At 31.3% G+C, this 20084-nt stretch overlaps 2 protein-coding genes across 3 annotated transcripts in view; both read left to right on the top strand.

Moving 5' to 3' along the window:
- Positions 1-2112, top strand: part of LOC143057549 (C-type lectin domain family 4 member D-like) — a 54262-nt gene extending 52150 nt beyond the window's left edge. For both annotated transcript variants that reach the window (XR_012972730.1, XM_076230862.1), the window contains exons 4-5: positions 761-916; positions 1578-2112. Coding sequence is in view for 1 of the 2 variants with exons in the window: in XM_076230862.1 (XP_076086977.1) it covers positions 761-916; positions 1578-1900 (479 nt within the window). In the remaining variant the exon portion in view is untranslated. The remainder of the gene's footprint in view (positions 1-760; positions 917-1577) is intronic.
- A 3341-nt stretch (positions 2113-5453) lies between these two features.
- Positions 5454-19735, top strand: LOC143057763 (transmembrane protein 222-like). The gene is made up of 6 exons (XM_076231152.1): positions 5454-5621; positions 9025-9109; positions 9752-9783; positions 10470-10563; positions 15027-15157; positions 17857-19735. Exons 1-6 carry the CDS (start codon positions 5476-5478, stop codon positions 17939-17941), a joined length of 573 nt encoding a protein of 190 aa, XP_076087267.1. The 5' UTR covers positions 5454-5475; the 3' UTR covers positions 17942-19735.
- Positions 19736-20084: the final 349 nt, after the last annotated feature.

The following is a 20084-nucleotide window of genomic DNA, read 5'->3' as shown; positions in this document are numbered from 1 at the left end:
GTTCATCATCGATTGCAGGTTTCAACAGGTAGATGTACATTTCATTGTGCTGTACATTTCTCCGTCTGCATGATATGAGGCCTTTTTATAAAAGGGGGAAGTTTCCAAATATTTAAATCAAATAATAACACACACACTTAACAACAATTGAAAAGGTACTCTTTTAGATTGCAGTATAAAAACAATAATACTGCATTGACTTGACATATCAACGATATAAGGATTCGGCCCGAAACGAGGAAATTGCTCGGCACAGCCTCGCATTTCCCCGTTTCTAAGCCTTGTCCTTATATCGTTGATATGTCAAGTCAATGCACTATTATTGACTATATACGAACGGTAGTCAAGCTCAACATAAGGTTGCAGCATACCTTGCCAACGTGGATCCTTTTGTGGTTTGGTGTGTTCTATTTAGGTTCATTTGGCTTTTGTAATTTTGGCTTCTCAAAATTTTGGTAATGAACTTTCCGGATAAATGTTGAATTAAAGCGCATCAAGGATTTTCAAAAATAGCGGAGGTATTCTCAAAAAAGGGGCGATAGAAAAATCGGAAACGTACCAAAACTATTAACTTTCGGTCAAAAAAGGGGGCGTAGCCCTTTGTTCCGTTGATACGTCTATGATATAATATACGTACTATGTGTTTATGTTATGATTTTCTTCTGCAGTTTGTAATATCACTGACAACTTTCAAAATGTTAATAATCCTATTTTGTGTTTCTACTTTCGACTGAGACCTAACATTGACTTATTTTAACAGATAACAACAACGACAGTCGACTCCTTCAGTCCGGCTTTCTATATGCTGGATGTGCTGGTATAACATTCGAGGAAAAGATTACCTGGCGAGCAATTCCTTGTTCTTTAGAAACCGGCGTTCTTTGTCAGGTAGATGCACTAGACATCCCATGGCCAGGTAAAGTCATTGCAACATATTGACGAAGCACATTAGCAAAAATGAAAGAATAGAATATAAAATTGTATCATAGCACAATAACACAATGACGGGATGTATAAGTACAGAACCACGTCACACAAAAACAAAGACTAAACAGTAAAAGTAATATTCATAAAGACAAAGAAAAGAATCGCGTTATTCAACCACGTCAGTACCCAGAATCGAAACTTCAGGACCATTTAATAAGAAGGTTCATTTATAGGTTACATATACTGGTGGACATGTTATTCATGTGAAAAATGCAATGTATGGAAGATGTAACCGTCATTGAGAAGTTAACATTTTGATATACATTTTGTAGTTCTAAATGACTTGAAATTACAACAAATTACAAATTAGTTATATCGACAATCCGGAAATATCTGAATTCATATAAAGCAAATATTCAACAATGAATTAGCACGTTCTTTGCATATTTTTTTTCGGACAATATACAAATGTATCAGGACGAAACTCTACCTAGTATATACCGGTGCACCTTAGTTTCCCCACAGTTATTTTACTGAGAAATTTATTCGTCAAATATTTCGAATGTTGCAATACTGAATATATAAGCTGTAGAGGTAAACAAAAGACGACTGAGGAAGTCAAGTATTTTTTTTTGTATAATCTTTTTCAGATGAAAAATCTGATGCAGCATGTAAATGTGAAGATAAGGAAGTCCTGACTAATATATCCTCGACAACGATTGAGGTCATAGTTGAAGAACTTAAGGTTGATAAATCAACATTATCCTCCTATCTTAGAGCGAAAACGAGTGCTCCCGATTCCAGGGGTTCTTCTCGATTTCTTGGAACTATCGGAATTGTGTTGATAACTTTAATTTTTGGCTTCATTGTAGCATTAGATTTTACACCTCCAAGACGTTTCAAGGTTCAATTCTTGAGAAAGGTACATAGGAAACTGGCGTATCGGCTTAGCAGCAGAAGATGTCAACTTTGAGAAACAGTCCATGTACACTTTACATCGGAAAACTGATGTCTAGTTCAGCTATTGATCTAAGACATTGAAGAACAATGCCAGCTACCTTTTATCGATAATGTTTCAATATTTCCTTCAAGTCAGTCACACATGTGATACTTAAATCAGTTTTGCTGATTTGTATTTTAGTCACATTCCTTTTGATTTCACAATAAAACATAAAAGAATACAAACTATTGCATCGATCCGTTCTTTACACTTGAGACTTGCAGTGAAAATCAATAAAGTTTGCTTCAACTCTTGACTTACTTTACGACAAAAGAAATTATTTTATCTTTCCCATAGGAGACTTTCCATTTCTATATAAAAAAAAATCCAGTAGCTTTTGATCAGATCTTCCATAGGTTGTGAAAGAAAGACACTGGATATATGTTCCACATCCTCTTTTCTCTATTATTGCATCACTTGCGAATTGATATGATTGTCTTACAATAGATTGTGCTGACCATCAACATACATGTACTAGTAACATGTTTACAGTCACAAAACTCCAAAGTATATATATATATATGTATAGATTCTTAAGAAAGGATTTTTGTCATCTATTCTGATCTTTAATCGCTTTATCACATATTGGTCAAATGTTAGGAATGGCATATAAAGATTAGAAGATGTGGTATAATTACCTATATGTGAGACAACTTTCGACAAATGACCAAATGACGCAAATGTTAGCAACTGCAGGTAATTGTGTGGCCTTCAACAATGAGCTTAACTCATATTGTATATACTAGTAATCTGTAATAGGCCCCAACATTGCAAAATGTTCAAAAGAAAATCCCTGATTTATGAAGAAAACAATAATCGAAAGAATAATAGGCTGCACTCAAAGACAATCCATAAATTACAGGCTCATGGCTTAGCTATAGGATAGACATATATATGATGTGGCGGTGTTGTGACAAGTGTATTTGCAAGCTGCTACCTTTCTTAACTAGGGACAGTTGTGTTTCAGCACAACATCAGAACAAATAGTAAAACCCAGTTGAAAAGGCCCTATTTCTTGTGTTTTATATAGATTAGACCATTGGTTTACATTGTGACTTGGATGGAGAGTTGTCTCATTGACACTTATGGGTCATTATAAAAAAACCATGCAAAACTATGTTATTTTGTCTTTTTAAGTCAGACATAAAAATATATCAAAATAACACTTGCATATATAAAAATATGAATGTTTTGTGATACACTAATCTATACAGTTTATAATATGAGATGTTATAAAAACATCCTTTATGTTTTTCTTAAACCCTTGGATATAGCCAGAACTAACTGTTATTTTTTACTATAAATCTTTTTAGGACTATTATTCATATCATTTGTTATTAGGATTTATCACTTTTTATTTCAATTTGATACATACAAACATGTTTTAATGATTTGGGAGGTGTATGTTGGTTTATAATAAAAAAAAGAATCACCGAAAGGAAAAGTCTCATTTTTTAAGTCAATGTGGTAACCAAAAGACAAATTGGTAGGGTAAGAAATTTACATGTATTATGATAATAACCCGTATACATGTACCACATCTTCTTATTTCTATGTAGTAGACATGATATAGTTTCAAGTTTAGAATAGCATCAGTCCACAACTATGGATTAAGTATAAAAATGTCATACGCAGTCTATAAGTATTGACATGCATGCAGACATTTTTTTCTATAGTTCAACTTACCGTTTTTAAATCAAACATACGTGTCTTGAATGGTGGTAAATAAAAACAGGCTGGTTAAGCCATCTTGAATTTCTAATTTAATGTGTTCGAATCTTTTATTTCAGTGTTGTTTGTTATTTTCATTGACTGTTTATGTATGCCCTGTATATAAAAAAAAAGATGGGCGAAAGATACCACAGGAAGAGCCAAACTCATACATCGAAAATAAACTGACAACGCCATGGCTAAAAATGAAAAAGACAAACAGATACATAATAGTACACAAGAAACAACATAGAAAACTTAAGACTGAGCAACACAAACCCCACCAAAAACTAAGGGTGATCTAAGGTGCTCCGGAAGGGTAAGCAGATCCTGCTCCACATGTGGCATCCGTCATGTTGCTCATGTTATAATTGTTTGCGTCTCTGTTTTGTCACATTGTCCTTTGAAATTGTTTTGAAATGCTTCGTTCCATGTTGTTATAATTACGGAACCATGCCGGTATTCCACTGAAATTTAAAGCTTTAAATGGCACACTGAAGCGTATACATAGGGTTAAAAACAAAGAAAACGGATATTATGCTTACTTATTCTGTTTCAGTTCTGAATGTTTCAATACTAATGTTTTGGAATTAACACATTTATTCGTATACCCGTTCTTGTCAGGATACGGGTATGTTCTTATAAATTTTATGATGATATGATATAACTGCTATAATAGTCCTTTCGGAATTTATGTATCATCATCATTTTGTTTATAGTTTCTTTTGTTACTTACATCGGACATTCTGACATCGGACTCGGACTTCTTTTAAACTAAGTTTTACTGTGTGTATTGCTGTGTGTTATAGGTTTTGTTTACATTGCCTAATGGTGTAGGGGACGGTTGAGATCTCACAAAATATGTTTAACCCCGTTGCCATATGATTTTTGCGTCTGTTTAGGAACATATATATTGACGGTGTTAGATATACTGTTCCCATGTCAGTCTCATGTCAGGAGCCTCTGGCCTCTGTTAATTTTGTATGCTTTTTATTTTAAGTTCATTGATATATTTCGGAGTTTAGTATGACTTCCATTATCACTGAACTAGTTCATATGTGTGTTTTGGGACCAATTGAAGCACATCTACGGGTACGGGATTTTCTTGTTGCGTTGAAGACCCATTGTGGCCTTCGTTTCCGTGTTTTCTGCTCTTTGGTCGGGTTGTTGTCTCTTATGACAATATAAAGAAAAAACAGAAAAGATAATCAACGTTGGATTTATCATAAAAACAATTAAACGAGTAACAAAATACGTCTAATAGCCACCAACGACAACCACAGAAATACATTCTCCAGGCAGACGTTTTTGGACGTTATAACCTATAGAATCATACCGATAAATAACTTGGATGCAGTTGATATCATACGGGAACATCATAGTAACTGTTTCATTAAAAAAAAAGCAGAATCTTCAGTATATATTAGGATTAAGTAATACTGAAAAGTCTTATTGTAAATTTTATTTTAAAATAAAGGAGCTAAATGGGTTTAGAAACTGGGAATCGAAAGTATGCAACACAATGCAAGCACAGGTATTCACTAACCAAGTGAAGATATTCACCATGTTCACATATATGCTTTACTGAACTATAATCCGGATTTTTAAACTTATCCGTATTCGCATTTGTTTCTGTTATTTTTCCTTTCCCTCTTGGGATACTTTATTGTTAAATTTTCGTCAACAATTTTTTGAATCAAGAAGAATTCGTTTGAATGTATTTTAAAGTTTCGTTTTGAATATATTTTTTAATTAAATTAACAAAATATTTCATATTTAATTCGATGATATAACCAAATAAAAGTATAATTTCCTTCATTCAGTGTAGTATCCCTGTAATGGCTGAAACCAAAACATTTGAAAATCAAGAAAAAACTGCGATCAACATGCCTGGCCATTTGCCACTTTATGGCGACAAAAAAATTGACACCGAAAAACAGCGGTATCCGCACTGCATTGTCTGGACACCCTTACCATGTATTACGTAAGCTGCATTGTAATTTTCGTTTTACACACACTATAAAAAAGGGGGGATTTTTGTAAAAGCAAACATGTACATCTATATGTATCATCGTATGTTGTTGTTTTTTTATGATGAGCTAATTCAAGTTGACCGAGTGGTCTTAGTGTAAAGCCAAATTATATCCGGGGGAATTTTGACCCGGAGGAAAACATGTCACAGTAGTTGTTGTTATTTTTGGGGAAAGACGGCTTCAAGCCGTCAATTCCCTAATGGGGTTGACCAGAGTATCATTCCCTCACGTCAATCATTTTGTTTTGATAGTTTGGAAACCCCCTCAAAATGTCATACTGAAATTGATGACAAGGAGAACAGATTGACTTTAAATACATTTTTTACACATTTCCCTTCTGTTTCTCATGAAATTATCGTATATTGAGCTTTCCCTTCACTATATACGTTTCTTTTACAGTCCGGAAAAATCAGTATTACGAAATATTCTAAATATATCTAACCTAGTGACGTCATTGTTGGAATGCCACGTACACTACACAGGGATATCCTTTATTCATTATAAAAATCATTCACAGTACTTGTATACTAATTTAAAATCCGTATTTGTTAAATATAAACCTATAATGATGTTTGCTGTAGTGTAGATGATTCACACACCAACATGAAATGCTTGAATCTGAGGCTTTAATCAGATAATATGTAGGTCAACTTTCGCGGTAAACAATGTCAATGGGGATACATGAGATTGGGGAGAGAAACGGCAGTTTTCATTGTTTCTGTAAAGTTCTGTTTTTAGAATCTTCCTCCAATTCAGGAGCACCTCAATTGATGAGTAATTTTACACTAAAATCAAAGTAAATGTTTCTGAAATTTAAAATGTGACATTTAGTATATGATAAGTAGTCTTCTATATAAAAAAAATATGTACCAACATAATTATTGAAATGGTTAAAAAAAAAAAAAAAAAAAATGTTGCTTTTTGTAGTTTATACCTATTGAGATTGGGTGGGGAGAGCAACTGCAGTTTTCGTTCTTTCTGTAAAGTTATTTTTTTAGAATCTTTCTCCAATTGAGGAGCACCTCAATTGATGAGTAATTACCCACTAAAATGAAAGTTAATGTATATGAACAATAAAAATGTCACATTAAGTATATATATGATAAGTAGTCATCAATTAAAAAATAATTTTGCGTACCAACATAATTATTGTAGTGGTCATTTTTTTCTCATTTTTTTTTTAAATATTGCTTTTTGTAGTTTAAAGCTATTTATTCATGAATTTTACAGATATATCGAAATGTGGGATCTGGAAACAAACTTCACACAGCTTTTATATCAATCATATTTGAGTTTATAAGTACATGTATCCCTGTGATGAGAGTTGTAACTGGGAACTTTATCAATGGAAAATTAAAACTGAATAGATTTTTCAGTCCTCACTTTCTTGAGAATATTGTCACAAAAAATTGAAAATAGTCTTAGCCTGCCGTTCAGTAGTATATAATTAAAATTTTAAAATATAATGTAGTAGTTGTTAAATTCAATTGAACTTTAGATAATTAACTCCCAACTTAAATCAAATGTTTTGATTTAGAAGGTGCAGATCTCATTGGTCCAAATTGTCTCTATGATGAATTCTTGACTAAGGAAATGAAATAACAATAAACAACAATTAGTTTCATTATTGTCAGCCTTTCTATATGTTCTAGCTGTTCTTTTGCTCATTCTTTGTATGTAGACTATCAAAAGATACCCCCCTAAAAATTGGAACAATGGCCGTCTTTTCCCTTCAGAGCTCTTCAGCTCTTTGATTTTATCCCTGCCCCTGGGATATTTTTTCCTTTGCCATGAAATTCTATCTGGTTAGTTAACTTATTGAATAGTTATTAGAAAAACTTAACCTTTACAAATTACTATGAAATAATAATAGTGTATTTGAATTAAAGCTACATGTCAAAAAATAAATTGTTTATAAAAATGTATGATAATGGTAAATAATTTCACAAATAATTTATCATTGAAAAAGATTCCTGAAATATCATAAAAATATTGAAGTAAATATAATTCTTTTAAGAAAGTTATAATGAAACATTAGAAAGAAAACCAGAAGTTCTTTCAAAGATCGTAATTGTGAAACATTATTATGCTTAAATAAGTAAGTGAAATACATGTACATGTAAAAGTGAGTTGTTTTCAGATCTCAGTACAAATATAAATTAAAAAGTTAAGGTAGAAATATAGTTGCATTACTACTGTTAACAGTTATGGAAGAATTTTTGTATGATGATATTTTTAACTATAGTTTTGTCTGGGGACAAAGATGTAGTTGTTGATTATATGGAAATCAGATAAATCATAGCATAACAATATATTGGAACAAAAGCAATTTCAACAGCTGGATAGTATTTATCTGTGAAATGTTAGCTGTCTTATTAAATCATGTTGTAAGTCATCTTTTTATATAAATGAATATATAAAAGATCAGATTCAAGGAAAAATTTCAATATGAATTAGATTCAGGAATATTTATAGAAATATCTTTAAAATATAAATTGCTCATAATTACCTCCCTTTGATTGATGAATTATGCAAATTTGTTCTACCTTTGTGCATGTTGTGAAACATTTTATAATTATAGTCAGGTATATATTGATTGCAAGTAACTTACATAGTAGTTAATGGGACTCTATTTCACAAGGTTCTGTGAAATATGGTACAGCAAATATATAACGGTACATACTATCTGCATTTATAACACAGATCATCTGATGGATAAATTTTCACTCCTCTGGAAAAAATCTACCAGTGAAATGCCATGTCTGTAAAAAAATTACTGTGACAAATTATCCCCAGGATAAAATATCACAGAGGAAGAAATAGACCGATGCATAAGTAGCTCATCACCATGATCACCAGCCTGGGACTGCCAGCTTTGAAGTTTTGAGTTTAAACCTTGCTCATATCAAGAATGTTTTGACTCCAATATTTATTGGCAAGTGTTGCTAGTATACATTTTACCTGTAGAAATCCTGTGTTTCTCTTCATATACAGGTACAAAAAAATGTACTCTGGCTTCTTGTGACACTTAAATATGTTAAAACTGATTGTCATTATAAAGCCAAATTCATTGAAAAGGGCATTTTTAGAAACGCCAACAAACAAACTTTTAAATGATGTTTTACACATGTATATGTATGGGTTTTAATTAATTGTTGAGATTGAAGGCTTTATAGTCATGATAGTGGTCTAAGAATGATACATGTACCACAATATTATAATTTACCCAATCTGATGTCATTATGTACATGAATATAAAAGCATGTTAGATTCAGACCTAACTTATGTTTAACAATATAAAATATTGAGAATGTTTGTATTACATTTGTAAAATTGTTATGCTTTTTATTCTAGATGGCTGTTTCCAATTATCGGACATATGGGAATATGTACAAGTGCAGGTGTTATAAGAGATTTTGCTGGTCCTTATTTTGTCTCGGTAAAATTTTCAATGAGTAACCAATGATTCTTGGCTTTAAAAAAATCTAGAAATGTGTCCTAAGACTAAATACCTAAAACAAAACACTTTAAACTAAAATATTACTAATACTTTTCACTTCAAAATGACTAAGAAATGAGAAAAATAACACAACTTCAGACATAGAAGAGGATTATTAAAATCAATTGCAAAACATGGTAAAACCACTTCATATGTTACTGATATCTTCCAGAACATGTTAATACAAACTAAAACTGGTATGGTAGAGTTTAAATGACAAATGTCATTAAACAATTTGTCTCATTTATGAATGTCATTCTTTTCTATGCAATGAGGAAAGTATTGAACAAATTGGATTGCAAAATGAAGAATCTTTAAACATTAAATTAAAAAAGTTAGATACATTATAGTGTTTTCACCACAAGGTTATATTTATAAAGTGGTCAAAATACCAATTGTTGGTTGAAGAAACTGCAACTGAAAGGAAATTGTAGAAATGTACAAACTAAAAATCAACAGGTCACTTACATCTTATTGAAAATCAATTTTGGTTCCATATTAAAATATTAAATTGTCTCAAAAAATTATGTATCTCTGTAATTGATATGTAAAAGATTATTTATTATTGTTCTTTATTTTTAGGAAGATGACATGGCTTTTGGAAACCCTGTAAAGTAAGTATTGAGCTAAATAAAAGTGAAATTTACGTTTTTGTTTTTTTTTCCTGAGTAGTCAATGAAAGTAATTGCCCTAAATACTGTTACATGTATAACACATTAAAAAAAAAAGCTGTAAAACATTTCAGAAAAACTCTGTCTTGTCTTATAATGACACATGTACATAAATAAGCCTAATAGGTAAGGAAACATTCTAGATTTACATGTATAATTCACCTCTTGGTGTCTTTAAGGTGGTACCCAACACTTTAACTAAAATTAATTTGGCTCTTTTAATTTTCATAAAGTTTTGTCAAAGTACTTACTTTACTTACTTTGACCCTTTAATCAAAAATATAAAAATTTCAAAAACTTTGAACCAACCGTTTTGTCAGAAAAATTACACTGGTCATATAGCAGTTTGACAAACACTAATGTTGATCATTGAGAAGCTTAATTTTCCTTTTGCAACACAATGTAATTAAAACGTTGAGCTGACTTTACAGAGTTATCTCCCTGTAGTGTTAGGTACCACCTTAAAAGATTTTTATTACTCTCTTTCATCTCCTTCAAAAATTAAGCATTATGTTTAAGTTTTAGTAGTATTTCTTTTTCTTTAATTTATGAGCAAATATGTATTAAGCAAGACTGAAGTTTAAAATAGAAAAATAATTAAAAGGTATGACTATTTCTTAACTTTACAGATATTGGCAGCTAGACTTGGGTAAAGTAAACAATGGTAAAGAAGCATGGGATCGTGGTGTGATGGACTCTTGTGAAGAATATAAACACAGAATGGTAGGTGTATATCTTAAGCTAAGGAATATGTTATTATTCTGTTGGGTTGTTTTATCATTTAATTATTGAGGAGATAACTGTATTGTATTTTAAGCTCAGACGGCATCAATTGGAGATTTGATGGTCGCAAATTAAGTTTACTGGCAGCGCTTTAGCGGAGACAGTAAACGGGTATTTGCGACCATCAAATCCCGAATTGATGCCGTCGGAGCTAAAAATACAATATTGTTATCTCCATTCTAATGAAACTGACAGAAAACATGTATTTAAAATCTATCATATGCCGTCTGCGCTTGTGCGTACGTCCCATATCATCAATTGTCAATTGATGCCATGTAAGAAAGTGATGTTATCCAATCAAAATGAACGTTACAAATGTTGTTGCATTAGCATTTCTCACATCATTTCTTCATACAAGTTCAGAATAATTTGTTTTGTGTAAAATATTAGAAAATGAGTTGTTGAAATATATAACATACAATTCTATGAATTAAAGAAATTATCCAATGGACCTTAAAGTGGTGTCTCTCGGTACACTGTTTATATAAGGAGAGCACCTACCTTTTGTGTGTACATGTATACTGAATACATAAACTTTTTCTTGATTTTTTTAACAAAAAATCTATACTGAGATTATAAAGCAGAACATACAACAGCTCAATAAGTCAGCACTTGACTATCACATTTATTTTTGATTTAGGGCTATTCCAGAAAAAAATGTATGGGGGGGTTGGAAGGCAGTTTTTGTCAGCACCCGCCACCCAGACAATTGTAATTGAGAATTATTGTGCATTATAGTGTGAAAAGTTGCTCTGATACCCATCACCCATGTATTATTAATGCAAAGTGCTTTCCAACCCCCCCATACATTTTTTTCTGGAATAGCCCTTACCACTTTCTGACAGAAGTTAAACAGTTGCCTGCAAACAAATAATTATTTGTATCATTTCAAAGTACTGTGGATTCATTTATTTTCGTTGGTACCAATTTTCGTGGATTTAGGAAAACTTGCATGTTCGTGGATATTTAAATTCGTGGTTTTGCTTAAGTCTGCATACAAGCCTATTTGAAATTTGTAATTCGTTGAATATGTATTTTCGTGGTTCTTCTGTGCCCACGAAATCAACGAAAATTAATATCCCACGAATAATAATGAATCCACAGTAGTCAATCTGTTCTGTTGTATATTAAGAATGGGAAGATATGCTATTATTGTTTATGACACTGATACAAGCAAATAACAACACAGTAGCCACAAAAAAAAAATCAAAATGAGAAAATAAAATATGTTACAGGCATTTCTAAAAAAATGAATAATAACCATGGATTAATATCAAATTGTTCAAAATATTTGAAGAAATAAAACAAAACATCTGTTATAAAAATTTGTAAGAATGTTTATTTAAGCATAGATTCAATTTGGGTACACCTCATTACAGAATCCTGGATCTTTTGGAGGTCGGTTTAAACCCATTTTTTCAATGATTCAATATGGAATAAAAAATAGATTGGTGCAAATATATAGTAGATAATTAGGATATATCTTCAAAATAATCCCAAAATGGAACATTTTTTTTTTTGGATCATAAATAAACGTATGTGAACAAACTGGCAAAATAGGTGCAATTTGGGTACTCTCACATTGTACAATGTTGTAGTTTGTATAAGTGAATAAACTGCTACTCTGACTCTTTCCTAGTTTTGTTGTCGAGCCTGCAACTTTTGTTGCAGAAAGCTCGACATAGGGATAGTGATCCGGCGGCGGCGACGGTGTTAGCTCACTTCTTAAAAGCTTTATATTTTAGAAGGTGGAAGACATGGATGCTTCATACTTTGTATATAGATGCTTCATGTTACGAAGTTTCCGTCAGTCACATGTCCAATAACCTTGACCTCATTTTCATGGTTCAGTGACTACTTGAAAAAAAAGTTCAAATTTTTTGTAATGTTGAGTTCTCTCTTATTATAAGTAATAGGATAACTATATTTGATATGTGCGTACCTTGCAAGGTCCTCATGTCTGTCAGACAGTTTTCACTTGACCTCGACCTCATTTCATGGATCAGTGAACAAGGTTAAGTTTTGGTGGTCAAGTCCATATCTCAGATACTATAAGCAATAGGGCTAGTATATTCAGTGTATGGAAGGATTGTAAGGTGTACATGTCCAACTGGCAGGTGTCATCTGACCTTGACCTCATTTTCATGGTTCAGTGGTTATAGTTAAATTTTTGTGTTGTGGTGTGTTTTTCTCATACTATATACAATAGGTCTACTATATTTGTTGTATGGAATGATTGTAAGGTGTGTATGGAAATATTTTATGATCTTTATGTCAGTCGCGAAGGTTTTATTTGACCGTGACCTCATTTTCACAGTTCATTGCACAGTGTTCAGTTTTTGTGTTTTGGTCTATTTTTCTTAAACTATAAGTAAGGCCAATTAAAATTAATTGATAGATTTTCATCCCCGCCCGCCCCTCTGAAATCTTCCCGCCCCGATTTTTTTTATTTTTGAAAAATATACGATTTCCGGATTTTGTTCATTTCCGTTACCGATAACCGTCGATAATTTCGTTTGATTTAAAACTTTCTGTTTCAAATTTCGGTTTTCGTGTTTCTTCATAAATGATTAAGTCGATATATTCTACTGATCTATGATGACAACATAATTTACCGAGAATAGAGATTGATTACGAGAAGGTCGTGAAATATTCGGGTTACGGGTAATACGCTGTGTTCAAGAACGCAAATCGCCGTATGTCAAAAATGTGTGTGAGTAAAACACCTTGGATTTTTCTTATTTATACAATGACTTTGTGTCACGAAATTTGGACTGTGAATGAAACCCAAAAGCGTTAGAATTGCGGAACACATTGATACAAAAATCGTGACTGTAATAAAGAAATTGACACAAGCATGATTGAACTTGTTTAAGCTTGGTGACCGTATATATTGAGTTCAGAAAGTCGACAAACATACGCATTTCTAATTTAATAATTTATAGCAAGCCCTTAGATTTAGATCTATCCATGCCTTTCGTTTTTTGTAGACAAACAGCACACATCCTATGTCCCAATACCCACGATAGAGTCGTCTAACAACTTTATGTTCCACATTGTAATTATATTTGCATATTAAGGACCAACCCTATTATTTCAACACTGTTTGAGTTTTCGTTTTATTCTGCACTTATCATACTTGTGTTGCATACCAATACATTTGCATCATTTTATTAGAACAACAACAAATTGTTCAGAACGCAAAATAAATTTGGTGTAAGTCATCCAACTGAAGAGAGCATTTCTCCACGTTTCTGCTTTTTACTATAAAATAGGTTTCTAAAGCGGCAATTACATGTAAAACAGTGGTTGCCAATCAGAGATATGTATTTACGAATTTGAAAAAGCGGCACCAGCATAATGGAGTATATGTGTCTCAATTGATACGTTGGTTTTGTTGAACGAGGAATGCTGCTTTCTCAAAAGTTGCTAAGACAGGTCTGACAGGGCTATGAATCAATCAAATTAAGGTCATCACTCGAGAAATTTTATTGTCGCCATCATGATATCTGATATTCTTCCTAAGTCATAATAACCTTCCATCATTACTGAACTGAACAAAGAAATAACACGACGACCGTTGACGTATACTTTGCAGGAAATGCTTACCATTCCGGAGCACCTGATTTCATTTCCAGTTTTTAGTGGAGTTCGTGTTGTTTCTTATTTATTATTTGTAACTGTTGATTTAAATGTCTTTTGGTTTTATGAGTTTTTGTTTACTCCTTGGTTTTGATTGTTATTACCTTATGCATGTACATGTATTTACATGATACAAGCTTATTATTACAACTGCATATATGAATAACACGTGACAAGAAGGTTTCATATGAAATAAAATTTAAAAAATAAAATCCTCCCACCCGCCCCATTTTTTTCAAAAATTTGGATGAAAATCTACTAATTAATTTTAGTTGGCCTAATGGGTCAACTATATATGTTGTATAGAAGCATTGTTAGCTGTACATGTCTGCCTGGCATGGTTCATCTGACCTTGACCTCATTTTCAAGGTTCATTGGTCTTTGTTGAGTTATCTTGGTTTATGTTAAGTTTATGTGACAGTTGTAATAAAGCTTAGCTTTATACTCAGGACTATCAACATAATATCAATGATTAGTATAGAAGGCGAGACATTTCAGCGTGTGCACTCTTGTTTTTGTAAATATGTAGTCTATAAATGGTTTTCAAAGGGTTTAGAATGAAGGAATGCAGCCTTTTATCCAACCTCAATCACAGTTATGATTTTATATATATATTTTTTTAAGAGAGGTGGATTTATTTATTTTTTATTTCCCAATCAATGTGTTTCTATTGTATAATTGTAATTTATGTCCTTTTGAAAAATGAAATATTGTTTGAACTAAAATTGTGTATGAAATTTAATCAGTCTCTTTTTTTTCAGCATAATTTATGTTGTGACAATTGCCATTCCCACGTTGCCATGGCACTAAACACAATGAAATACAATGGTAAAACATCATTCAATATGGTGAACCTTTGTTTTTATATGTTACTGTATGGAAAATACACTAAGTAAGTTTTAATATATATTATTTTTATTACAAAAGGAATATATATATTTTCTGTTTAGTATTAAATTTATATTAAGATCCATTTTGTTACATCTTGTGATCAATTTTATTTGGCAATTGCCAATGGCAGTCAACAGGGTTAAAGCACATCAGTTGTTCGACCTGTTAGTCAAATGTGTTTTGTTTAAATATACTTTTTCACTTTTTTGGTCTTTTGTCTTTTGTGCTGTTTTTAGACCCTTCTACAACGAAATTTGTTTTACATGCACACGTATAAAAATTGCGGTTTTTATCCAACGCAATCATAGGTTTGAACGTAGTTTTGAATTTAGACTCGTTTATATTTTTTCGTTTGGGCTTGTATCATATTTTCCCTCCGGTTTATATGATCCGTTCATCCTATATTGACTATTAAAATTCAAGAGTCTTTCTTAAAATGAGGGTACTTTTTCTAAAAATGAGGGTACTTTTTATATGGCCTTCCAAATACCGTTTCGATCCCTAATATCACTGAAGAGACATTTATTGTCGAAATCCGGATCTGGTGTACTAAAAAAATATTGACACCGTATGTTTGTGGCATAACATCCTGGCCACAAGTTAAATTTTTTTCTGTTTAGTATTAAATTTATATTAAGATCCCTTTTGTTACATCTTGTGATCAATTTTATTTGGCAATCGCCAATGGCAGTCAACAGGGTTAAAGAACATCAGTTGTTCGACCTGTTAGTCAAATTGGTTTTGTTTAAATATACTTTTTCACTTTTTTGGTTTTTTGGAAAATGTTGTTTGTGCTGTTTTTAGACCCTTCTACAACGAAATTTGTTTTACATGCACACGTATAAAAATTGCGGTTTTTATATGCCCGTCAAAATTTTGACCGGACATATTATGGTATACAAATGTCCGGTGTCCGTCTGTCTGTCTGTCGGTCTGTCTGTCCGTCTGTCTGTCTGTCTGTCTATCTGTCCGTCTGTCTGTCTGTCCGTCTGTCTGTCTGTCCGTCTGTCTGTCTGTCCGTCGTAAACATGTCGCACCGTAACTTGAAAACGACTTATCCAAATTTCATGAAACTTAATATAGTTGTTTCTTATAATGGTCAAATGATCTGTATACTTTTTGGTGAAAATAAGATTTAAACTTTTTGAGTTACAGTACTTTGTAACTAAAACAGGGGTATGTTTTTTTTTTCACATGTCGCACTGTATCTCAAAAACTATTCTTGATTATTGCTTAAAACTTTACACACTTCTTAGTTATATTAATCTTAATATCTGTATACTTTTTGGTGATGATTCAAAATTTAATTTTTGAGTTGTTGAGTATTTTGTAAAAAAGGGGGAGGTTTTTTTTTACATGTCGCGCTGTATCTCAAAAACGATTTATGATTATTGCTTAAAACTTTACACACTTCTATGTTATATTAATGTAAAGATTTGATACTTTTTGGTGATGATTCAAAATTTCATTTTTTAATTATTGAGTATTTTATAAAAAAGGGGGAGGGGGTTTTTACGTGTCGTGCCGTATCTCAAAAACGATTTATGATTATTGCTTAAAACTTTACACACCTCTTTGTTATATTAATCTAAAGATCTGTATACTTTTTGGTGATGACTCAAAATTTTATTTTTAAGTTATTGAGTATTTTGTAAAAAAGGGGATGTTTTTTTTTTCACATGTCGCGCCGTATCTCAAAAACAATTTATGATTATTGCTTGAAACTGTACACACTTCTTTGTTATATTAATCTAAAGATCTGTATACTTTTTGGTTTTATTCAAAATTTTATTTTAGTGATATTTAGTTTTTTGTAAAAAAAAAACAGGGTTGGGGGTTTCACATGTCCTGTCGTGTCTCAAAAACAATAAATGGTTATTGCTTAAAACTTTCTCAGAAACTATTGATGATTATTGCATAAAATTTCCACACAAGACGTCGGGCGTATCATGCGCTCATGGCGCAGCTGTTTATTATCCAACGCAATCATAGGTTTGAACGTAGTTTTCAATTTAGACTCGTTTATATATATATATAAGGGTCACTTATTGTACTGTTGTAAGTTTGCAAGTCTCATAAATACATTTATATAGATATTCTGAATATGTCAATGAGGGCTTCTGACATAATGTCATCATTTGTAAGCTTTGAAACTGTCTTAAATCATGTGTTTTGGACTTTTGGTTTTGTAATTTCCACATTTTTAAGAGAAAACTAAAGTCAAAACTGGAAATACTGCCTAAGTATTAAGTATTAAGATAAATATTCACTTCTTTTCTCTTACTATGAACAACACATTTATTTTGTAAAAAAGTATTTCCGTACTTTTAACAACAAAATTATTATATTTAAAGTTACCTGTATATATTATTTTACTGAACACCATTTTGTCACGGGTATCAGTTATTACGATTGTAAAAAGTTAACAATTATAGTTCAAAGTATGGCCTTCAAAACAGAGTCTTGGCTCAACCAAACAGCAAGCTTAAAAGGGGCCCAAAATGTGTGGAAAACAATTCAAACAGGAAAAAACCAAGGGTCTAACCTATAAAAGAAATTAAAAAAAAAACAACATCTATAAACTCAACCAATAAACAACAACCGCTGAACTTGTAACAGACTCCTGACCAAGCATATTTTATTTGAAAAGCTGTCTCATTATCAATTGTTACTACATGTAATTACTTTATTATTTTTCAGTACATGTGGATTTTTGAAGACCTGGTTACCATTCTTGATCTTTGTTGGCATAATATTGGCAGTTGTCTTGACAACATCATTGTAAACATCAAATCTCTTACCGTGAACGACTGTGATATTTTGTAGAAATTATTTATTTTATTTATGTTCAAATGATATCCTGGTAATATGCATGTTGTCTGACTTCAATTTTAATTTTAAAAAAATATGGTTTAATCATTTATAGAGAAACAGTAGACAATGAATTACATGGGAGATATCATTATATATATATACAAAGAGAGAGAGAGAGAAAGAGAGAGAGAGAGAGAAAAACACAATAACAATTAAATGGTGTTTTTTTTTCTGTGAACAATATTGCACTTGGAATTTTTAGAACCAAATTTATTTTTTATTTAATCAGTGTTGATATTGTTTTTAAACTGAATAATTTTTAAAAATCTAATTGCAAATTAAACAACTTGGAAATGACTGTAGAGACCTCTTCTAGTGAGAATTTAACTTTTGATTGTGTAAACACAAGAATTTTTATGCCCCACCTACAATAGAAGAGGGGCATTATGTTTTCTGGTCTGTTCGTCCGTCTGTTTGTTCATCCGTTTGTCTGTCCATTTGTCCCGCTTCAGGTGAAAATTTTTGGTCAAGGTAGTTTTTGATGAAGTTGAAGTCTAATCAACATGAAACTTAGTACACATGTTCCTTATGATATGATCTTTCTAATTTTAATGCCAAGTTAGAGTTTTTACCCTAATTTCACGGTCCAATGAACATAGAAAATGATAGTGCGAGTGGGGCATCCGTGTACTGGGGACACATTCTTGTTTAATATATTTTTATTTTTATTTTTCAAGAACAAAATAATTATCTCCCTTGATTTGCCATGATTTATAATTCTGCAATTTATATTTAATTAAATTCCTGTAGGATATGGGTGAGTGATATTTTAAGCAGCTTATTTTTTTGTGTTTTTCTTAAAACCTGTTTAAATAATTATTGAAATAATACAAATGTAAAACTAGTATTAGATGAGATAACAGTCGAAAAGACAGTTTTTTTTTTACAAACACAGCTTTTCTCCTGGAAGGTAAAATCAAAACATTGTATTTAGTATTTGTTGATATTGTGTATTATGTAGAAAGTGTTCTTTCTCTTTTTTTGATCATTTGTTAATTTTGCTGTTGAAATATGACATTTGAAATCCAAAAAACTGCATATTCATGCATCTTTTTGTTATAATTTTTGTTATTGTATTTATTCAGTTATAAATTATACTTTAATTGCAAACGCTTACTAAAGTCTAATGAACTTTTTTTATATAGAAAAAAGCTACAATTTACTGATATAAAAGATTAAACATGTATCACATTTTTCTGATTTATTGTACATGTACCTTGGAGTACATTTGAGTTTTGCCCCTTTATCCACAGTAAGATGTTATTAACCTGTAGACTATTTACATTAAATGACAACTTGAGTGGTATGCATTATCAACATGACCATTATAATTGACAATTATTTGTTTTCTAGTACTGTACATCATTTTGTACATAATATTGGAAAAACAAGTTGTTTTTCAAATACTTTCTTTCCATAGTAAGCTTGTTATTATCACGGTTAAAATGAAATTATTGGTAAATATCATACAAACAGTAAAATTAAATATTAATCAAAGTGGCAGAAAAAGAAATTTGCTAACAATCTCATCTTATTATTTTAATACATTGTGTATTATTTTAAAGATATCATTTTTCATATTCAGTAGAAGATGCATCTTGTTATAATCATATTAACAATCATTTCATATTATTTTGTATTACATGTATTATAATATATTAATGTTTTTCGATATTTTTTAATAAAGTGTATATGTTGGTGTAAATTTTTTGAAGTTTTTATTCTTTTGCAACAAAATTAAATGGGAACAATAATAACAGGTTAGTATTGGTATGTATGACAGGTAAGCTAGACTCAAATCACCTACCCAAGTATCAAGTTAGCTATTCTCATCACTTTGGTTCTGGCATTCTTGTCTATTCACTTTTACAAAGATAATTTCCTCTTGTCAAATCAAACTTGACCACAATCATCATTCAAAAAGTTGTCATGATATACTCATATGATCTGGTTTGCCAAGCAACATAGTCATATGAATTAAAACAGAAAATGGGATAGATCGATTTGATAATTGCAATATATAGAGAAAATCTGACAGCAGTAATGTTTAAAAA

This window comes from Mytilus galloprovincialis, chromosome 13 (assembly GCF_965363235.1).
Source record: "Mytilus galloprovincialis chromosome 13, xbMytGall1.hap1.1, whole genome shotgun sequence".
NCBI classification, from domain to species: Eukaryota; Metazoa; Mollusca; class Bivalvia; order Mytilida; family Mytilidae; genus Mytilus; species Mytilus galloprovincialis.
Note: the sequence above shows the minus strand (reverse complement) of the source record. Positions and strands in the feature narration are given on the sequence as shown.

Excerpts from the sequence above, each read along its gene's own strand:
- LOC143057763 (XM_076231152.1), top strand. The coding sequence starts at position 5,476 with ATGGCTGAAACCAAAACATTTGAAAATCAAGAAAAAACTGCGATCAAC. Across the intron at positions 9,784-10,469 it reads GCTTTTGGAAACCCTGTAAA|ATATTGGCAGCTAGACTTGG; the intron begins GTAAGTATTGAG and ends TTAACTTTACAG. Across the intron at positions 15,158-17,856 it reads CTGTATGGAAAATACACTAA|TACATGTGGATTTTTGAAGA; the intron begins GTAAGTTTTAAT and ends ATTATTTTTCAG.